The 8,240-nt window shown below is 45.1% G+C and overlaps 1 protein-coding gene across 1 annotated transcript in view; it reads left to right on the top strand.

The window, feature by feature from the left end:
* The first annotated feature begins 974 nt into the window (after positions 1 to 974).
* LOC112215650 (collectin-12) overlaps positions 975 to 8,240 on the top strand; it is a 48,758-nt gene continuing 41,492 nt past the window's right edge. The window contains exons 1-2 of the mRNA XM_024374859.2: positions 975 to 1,564; positions 7,525 to 7,575. Of these exons, the coding sequence (XP_024230627.1) occupies positions 1,558 to 1,564; positions 7,525 to 7,575 (58 nt within the window). The 5' untranslated portion in view covers positions 975 to 1,557. The remainder of the gene's footprint in view (positions 1,565 to 7,524; positions 7,576 to 8,240) is intronic.

Raw genomic sequence — 8,240 nt, 5'->3', positions numbered from 1 at the left:
TCAGAGATCGATCTGTTTGTAGAATCAGATTGCGACTTAGTGCGTACCAGAGGATCAGCTTGAGGGTGAACACCAAGGGAGCGTACTGCACACACACACATACTTTGTTCAATGTGGACGTAAGAGCCAAATGTAGGTGACTGTCTATTATTTTGGGACAACCAGAAAAGCTGTGTGTTTTTTTAAATGTAAACTTTATTTAACTAGGCAAGTCAGTTAAGAACAAATTCTTATTTACAATGATGTCAGAACGACAGATTTTTACCTTCTCAGCTTGGGTTACTGGCCCGACCCGACGCTCTAACCACTAGGCTACCTGCCGCCCCAGAAGTAGTATCCCATTGACACTCAGTAAAACATGCGGCTTTGATGTGCTAATTAGCCTGAGAAAATCATGTGTCTTTGATCAGTGGGACTGCTTCTGCAGGGCAAAGAGGTTTCAGGGGCCACAAACCAGAGAGGGCATGTTCTATGCTTGGGTTCCCATTAGGCTGAATGAAATGGTATGGCATTCCACACCCCCAGCTGTGATAACCTCTCCCAAATGTGATAATAGTCATTGGTAGTAGTGGAGACATTTTACAACTTTATCCCTTACGAAAAAAGTTTGCAGTCAGAATGCAGTATAACTGCACTACACTGCATCCAAAAATAGCAGATTTTTTACTGCAGTAATTTTGCAGTGTAACTGCAGTTAGAGTGCAATATGTGATATCTTCTCCCAATTTTGATAATAGTCACTGCAGTTATTCTGCAAGTACTGTTTCGAAATACCACAGTAGACTGCAGTTAATGCACTTTTATGGCAGTTTCAAAACGGCTCTCTTTTTTTGTAAGGCATACAAGAGAGAGAGCATGCATGGAGATTCAACATTCCAAATATGTTGTCTAACAGCCTATCAAAATCCTACTTGAAGTGAGAAAGAATGCAACATCTAAAACACAATGCATTAAAGTCGCTGGCAGGTCCAGTGACGTTGGTTTAGCTCCCCTGCCCAACCCCTTTGAAATGGTCTTTAATGGGTACCAGATTTTTCACCCAGTAATCTAATCTCTTGCCAGCAGTTTCTCAAGGTATCCTACAGTTTGCGCTGAAAGGCATCCTCACCTTTAAGGAGAGCGAGGAGTGTGTGGGGTGTGTAGAACGGAGCTGCACGATCCTTCGGCTCTAAAATGTTTGTGAGTTTGTGATTGTGGTCAGCGCTGCACACTGGAAAGAGCCATATTCAATATAACCTAACACAAGCCACGGGTGCATCTTCCAGCGCAACACGAAATATTACGAATACGTGGAAATTTAACTTTCTCTATCCAGATTTTATCAAACAGTGTGGGCAAATAACGGAACAATGGGATTCTAACGGGAACATTTTACGGTCGTGCGCAGTCCTCAAATTCTGAATTTGGATGATCGGAACTTTTTTGTGCGAGCGTTTAGTTTGCTGTTCTCCCAGCAACTGATTCAAACCTGCTCGTTTGGACTGAATTTTGAGATGAACAAAAAGTGACATAGCGACTCTCATCTCTTCTGCACTCCTAACAGATTTATACAACGCCATGAAAGGTACAGTATGTGTTATGCAAGGTGCTGTTAATCTTTAAAATAGTTTTGAGAAGTTTGAAGTGGTAGCCCAAAAAATGGTTTCGATAAATTCTGTATCTGTGCCTGAGTGTTGCACATCTGGATGAGATTAAGTGCTTGTTGTGTGGAATTCAGCTGTATTGTGAAATAACTTGGCCTTTCTCCGCCAGTCGCATCATTCTCTATAGTAGTGCATTGATTGAGTAACTGTTTTTGTTTGGTTACTTTAGGTCCTTTGTGATATACTATATATCAGTGCTGCTTTTGTTCTAGCCTGTACTAACAATAAGACAGTGTACTCAATTGTTATTCAAAGGGATATATTAATATATTTTAGGCAGGGAGGTGTATTACATTGATTTGATTCTCTCCTTATGATTCCATGTATAGACCTAATGTAGCCTATTGCATTTTTACAAAAAAGTTAACTCCCCTGTGGGACACCAACGTTTTGTTACCCCTGTGACACATGACCTAATGACGCCATAGATGGGGACTCATCTCATATGTCTCTCAGAAGTGATCGAGGAACAATGGGACACGTCATTCAGTATGTTCATATGCACAAGAAAAATAATGGTTCTAAATAGTACCAGATAGAGGTTATTTGTCTTGTAACCATAGCGGACTCTTTTGGTGCTATATAGAACCCTTTTTTAAAAGTGCAATAAAGAGCAATGCTCATTAGGTTCTAAATGGAACCTGTATGGTGTTATAAAAACCCTTTGCCTGGGGTTCTATAAAGGACCATTAACAAAGGTTCTATATTGCACCAAAAAAAGGTTCCTCTATTTTTACAACCCTTGTTGGGGCTATATATAACCCTTTTTATTGTTCTTCACAGAACCTTTAGGGACAATGGTTCTATAACGAACCTTTCTCAATCTGAAATGTTCTTTGTAGAATAACCATACAGTGTTTTTGATTCTGGTCAGCCATATTATATTGTTCAAATTCCATAGGTGTTATTATTGTGTTAACTGACACATTTAATCAAGTGAGCTATGTCTGGAACACCTGCAGGTCCCTGAGGAGAGAATTTAGATTGAGAACCACAGACTGATTTATTAAACAATTCCCAATTGACACAAGGCCATACATGAGTATTTTACAAGACACAATCACTTGCCACAATCATATAAAATGTATGGTGCCTATAACACAACACATTACATAAACTGGAATGACACTCTCACTCATGGTCGCACAAAAAGAGCTGTGAGCAAGCCACACCACCAAAATATTCTAATGAGCCACAGCCCCTACATTTTAATTACCACTAAAAGAGCAAAGAACCCTTTTGGGAACTGTAAAGAACCACGGTAGAGCTCAAACGGTCCTTTGAGGCATTATGGGTCCACATAGAACCCTCATTTTTTAATGTGTAGTCATCTCTCTATCATAGACAGAGTCCCCAAATGGTGCCACCTTTCCCTATAAAGTGCACTACTTTTGACCAGGGCAGCTAGGGCTCTGGTCAAAAGTAGTTGAAAGAGAGCAACCCGGCTCCACGTATTTTACTGGTTTGTGACTCACTGACACCCTCCCCGGTTAGAGGGGAATAAAGCAGTCCAAGAGTTTTTTTATATTTTTTTAACACCTTTATTTAACTAGGCAAGTCAGTTAATAACAAATTATTATTTATAATGACAGCCTAGGAACAGTGGGTTAACTGCCTTGTTCAGGAAAAGAACAACAGCTTTTTACCTTGTCAGCTCTGGGATTCAACCGAGCAACCTTTCGGTTACTGGCCTGGAGCTCTAACCACTAGGCTACCTGCCACCCCAGGTAACACACTAAGGAACTTTAATCACACACAGAAGAAGATGAACATGGATATGTTTTCTGTGTTCATGCATCCCTGTGTGTGATTAAAGTTCCTGTGTTCTATCCACCCACACTCACAGACTGGAATAACACAGTTCAGATTTTAGTCAATATTTACTCCCTTGGAGAGCGTGCGTCAGGCTGGCTAGCCAATCTGGGCCTGGAGAGACTGCACGGCTAGAGCGTGCACTAGGGTGAGACACATGGCTATTGTTCGATTGGCTGAAGCCATGACCTGTAGGAGATATTGATCTCTCACATGACAGGGAAGAAAGAGTGAGAATGGGTGAGTCAGACAGTGTGGCTCCAGAAAGCAAATAAACAAATGCTCACACAAACAGTGAAATGTAACACCCTTGGCAGGGGGATTCTGTAAAAGCCACCCCTAAAATATGCGCAGCATATTTACAAAAGGGAAGGATTCCCCTGCCGGAGATGTCAGTAGTGGTGCTCCCCGCCACCCCGTGTAGTTATTCGATGCAGTCACTCCATCAGCTGCAGGTCAGGAGCTGCCAGGGAACAGAGGATTTAAGGCATCCATGTGGGTGGCACTTTGGAGTATGGCCAGCCCATTGTAACAAGTCCAGGTGCTGGGGGGTTCCTCACAGAGGCGGGCCATGCCCCAGTAGTGGAGAGTAGGTGCGGCGGTGGTTCCCCCACATAGGTGGGCAAGTCCCCCAGGTCAGGAGGCAGTGCTGGTGAGACCAGGGCGGGTGGTCAATAAGATCACAGCCAGGAGCAGTAATAGCTGGTTCCCCTGGGATAGGACACTGGAGCTTGTGAAGTCTGGGTGGCTGGCCCCGGTGAGGTCTGATCCAACCTCCACAGTCATGTTGGTGGTTGAGTGCAGAGGCAGCAGGACCAGGACTGGAGCTGGGTCAGGCAGTACACGCTAGGCAGGGGAATCCTGAACACACAGAACCGGACCCAGGGCTGTGGTTCTGTCAGGTGAAGCTGTACTGTCAGTAGATGGTGACAGTGCTGTGGCTCGGTCCCCCCATGGGCCCAGGTAGCAGCAGACAGGTCCGGTGCTGCTGGAGGGTCCCCTAGTACAGCAACAGGCAGAGAGTCAGAGGCAGACAGGGCCTCTGCCGCTGGCTTTCCGGGTAGCTTGGCTGTTGATGATCCGGTGGCTGTGAGGACTAGAGTCCAGTCAGCAACATAGGCTTACTACCATGTGGCAATGCTACTGGAAGTGCATAGGCCTCCCGGGCACGGGAGAAGACTCTCCCAGACTCCACAGCAGTGGAGGGGGGATGGGGAATTACATCTGGTGTGTGCTTAGTCTCCATAGCAGGCAACTCATGAGGGCCAGCGGGGGCCGAAGACATGTTCTCAGTTGTTGCCGGGGCTGGAGAGCCATTATAGTCACACCAGATGGTCACAGTCACATCTGGCGACGGTGACAGGCCTGAAAAGACAACCCCTTGCTGCTGTCCCCCGTATGACTGTCCCATGCTCTCCACTGCAAACCGCTGGGCATAGCTCCCCTGACAGGAGGAAGCCCCGGATCTGGTCCTCTGCTGAGAAGTATCACTTGAGAAGACTGTATATTCCTCTCAACATGGGCAAAACGGGACTGCTGCACACCCTATGACAAATGCAGCGATGTCCACGGCGCTGCAACTCCCCGGCACTCCAACGCAGAAGAACAATCCACGTGCTGGGTTGCTAGGGATGCGGCCCCACCTGGTGCTGAATAGTATCCCACAGGTGGAGGAGAGGGAACATTGGGTCCATGCTGAACCTCGGCACCCTCTCTGGTTCAGAGTATCCCATAGGCTCCAGAGAGGGTAGTAGTAGTATCTCCACATGGTAGTAGTCCACTGGATCCCCCGGGAACCATACTCAAAGGACCATGAAAGAGAGCGACCTGGCTCTACGTATTTCACTGGTTTGTGACTCACTGACAACGCCCCCGGTTAGAGGGGAACAAAGCAACCCGAGAGAACACACACAGGTGCTTTAATCACACACAGGAAAAAGAGGTACATACCCATGTACCTCTTCATCTTCTTGGGGTGTATATGATGCCATTAGGGACGCAACCAGGGTCATAGAGTTTGTGCTAGTGAGCGTCTCTTCATTTATCTAAGCAGTGGCGTCATTATTTGCTAATTATAATAACTGCCACGCCCAACATATCCCACCTCTGTCGCCCTTCCCTCCCCCTCACACTGCCCTCAGACGACACTGCCTCTCTCTTCAAAAGGGTTCTTTGGTTGTCCCCGTAGGAAAACCCTTTTGGGTTCCAGGTAGAACCCAAAAAGTTTCTACCTGGAACCAAAAGGTTTCTACTTGGAGCCAAAAGGGGTTCTTCAACGGGTTCTCCTAAAGGAACAGCCAAATAACCCTTTAAGGTTCTAGATAGCACCTTTTTTTTCTAAGAATGTACATCTGCTAGCCATTATGAGTGATGTTCTTCTTTCTCTGCCGCCGACCTGCGCTGGGTTCTAGTGTAGTGTAGCGAAGTTGAATTAGGGTTTACAGTCAACAACCCAGAGAAACCGCAGCCTGTGGTTTATACAGGAGTCTTCCTGTCTCCTTTCCACACAGAGAGAGGCACTTGATGGGGAGTTATAGCCTCCATGACATACCACGATGATAAAGCTAAGTGCTGAGTAAGGCCTATTTATCCTTCCTATAGAGAAAGGCATTTGTGTAGTATCCTGGCTGCCACAAATGCCTGTTGGTGTCCTGTATCCATTTGGTTACCTAGTCTGTGTCTCAAATGGCACCCTATTTGCTATGGTGCACCTCCTTTGACCAGAGCCCTAATGTTGATTTTGTGGTAAAATAACCATTTCTTTGTGGATTTTGATCAGTGCTTATTGTCTTGCTGGAAGATCCACTTGTGACCAAGTTTACGCCTCCTGGCAGAGGCAACCAGGTTTTTGGCTAAAATGTCCTGGTACATGGTAAAGTTCATGATGCCGTTGAACTTATCAGGGGCCCCAGGATCAGTGGAAGCAAAATATCCCCATAACATCAAAGATCCACCTCCATATTGAACTGTAGGTATGAGGTACTTTTCTGCATAAGCTTTTCAACGCCAAACCTTCTACTGGTGTGCGTGGCCATAGCACCGGTTCCAATCCAAGTGCCCAATGCCGTTTATCAAACTCCAGGAGGTGCTATGGTCAGATGACATGGAAATAGAGCTAAATGGTTAAATGACCACAAAATAAACATTTTGCAATGGCCATCTAAGTCTTCGGACTTGAACCCCATTGAAAACACGTGGTTTGTGGTTTGAATTGAAGAGGGCAGTCCACAAGAGCGGATGAAGGATATCAAGTATCTGGGAAGATTCTGTATGAAGGAATGGTCTAAGATCCCTCCCAACATGTACTCCAATCTCATAAATCATTTTAGAAAAAGGCTCAGTGTCTTTATCCTCGCACAGGAGGGTGCTAGAGAATTGAAAACAGGGTGCCAATAATTTTGACACCTATCTTTTTTAGATTTTTTTTTATTACTTGAAAAGCAAAATATTTTTCTCTGAGCAATTGTAATAGTATAAAATAATATCATTTCCCTCGTATTTGTATTACTTGTTTATTACATTCTTTTTTTGCTCATCTTCATCAAGGGTGCCAATAATTATGGAAACGGTCCCTTCAGGATCTTGCGGTTTACTTTGTGTGATAGTTGAGGCTTTAAAGGCTTGATTTCTATAATAAGATCTCTCAGACAGAGTAGTAACAGAACAGTTGTTGGGAGAACATTCTGTCCTGACCTCTGCTGAGGGGGGGGGGGGGGGTTACTCACTCCTCCTGCAGTACAATGAGGTATCATTAACCATGGTGGCTGGGGAGTTGCGTCCCAAATGGTACCCTATTCCTCATAGGACTTTGACCTAAAGTAGTGCAATATACACAGAATAGGCTGCCGCTTGGGATGCAGACACACAGCGTACGAAGGTTTCCTGACATGCTTATTACTCTATGCAGTGGGTTTCAATGTGTGACTGCGGCACTATATTCAAAATAAATATCGATTGCATTTGTTCTGGAACCAATGGAGTATATACTGTTCATTTGTTGCCGTGCTTGTGTGTGATTTTTCTCTTGGACCTCACTCTAACACACGTGTATCTGTTGTTATTCCCACAGACGATTTTGCCGACGAGGAGGAAGTACAGTCTTTTGGATACAAACGGTTCGGTGAGTACAACACAACTCTCTTCACTCTCTTTACTCCCACTCCCCAACTGAGATCAATGTCAATCTTTCTCATCACCATCAAGTGATCCTTTGCATGCGTCCTAAATGGTGCCATATTCCCCATGGGCCCTGGTCAAAAGCAGTGCCATTATATAGGGAATACTGTAGGGTCTCTTTTGCGATGCAAATCAAATTTGATTTGTCACATGCGCCGAACACAACAGGTATAGGTAGACCTTACAGTGAAATGCTTACTTACAGGCTCTAACCAACAGTGCAATTAAAAAAAGGTTTTAGGTGAACAATAGATAAGTAAATAAATATAACAACAGTAAAAACCATTGGTTACCTGTTCAGGAGTCTTATGGCTTGAGGGTAAAAACTGTTGAGAAGCCTTTTGGTCCTAGACTTGGCCCTCTGGTACCGCTTGCCATGAGGTAATAGAGAGAACAGTCTATGACTGGGGTGGCTGGGGTCTTTGACAATTTTTAGGGCCTTCCTCCTACACCGCCTGGTGTAGAAGTCCTGGATGGCAGGCAGCTCAGCCCCAGTGATATTCTGGGCCGTACGCACTACCCTCTGTAGTGCCTTGCGGTTGGAGGCTGAGCAGTTGCCATACTGGGCAGTGATGCAACCAGTCAGATGCTCTCGATGTTGCAGCTGTA

This window comes from Oncorhynchus tshawytscha, linkage group LG16, assembly GCF_018296145.1.
Source record: "Oncorhynchus tshawytscha isolate Ot180627B linkage group LG16, Otsh_v2.0, whole genome shotgun sequence".
Taxonomy (NCBI): domain Eukaryota; kingdom Metazoa; phylum Chordata; class Actinopteri; order Salmoniformes; family Salmonidae; genus Oncorhynchus; species Oncorhynchus tshawytscha.
Note: the sequence above shows the minus strand (reverse complement) of the source record. Positions and strands in the feature narration are given on the sequence as shown.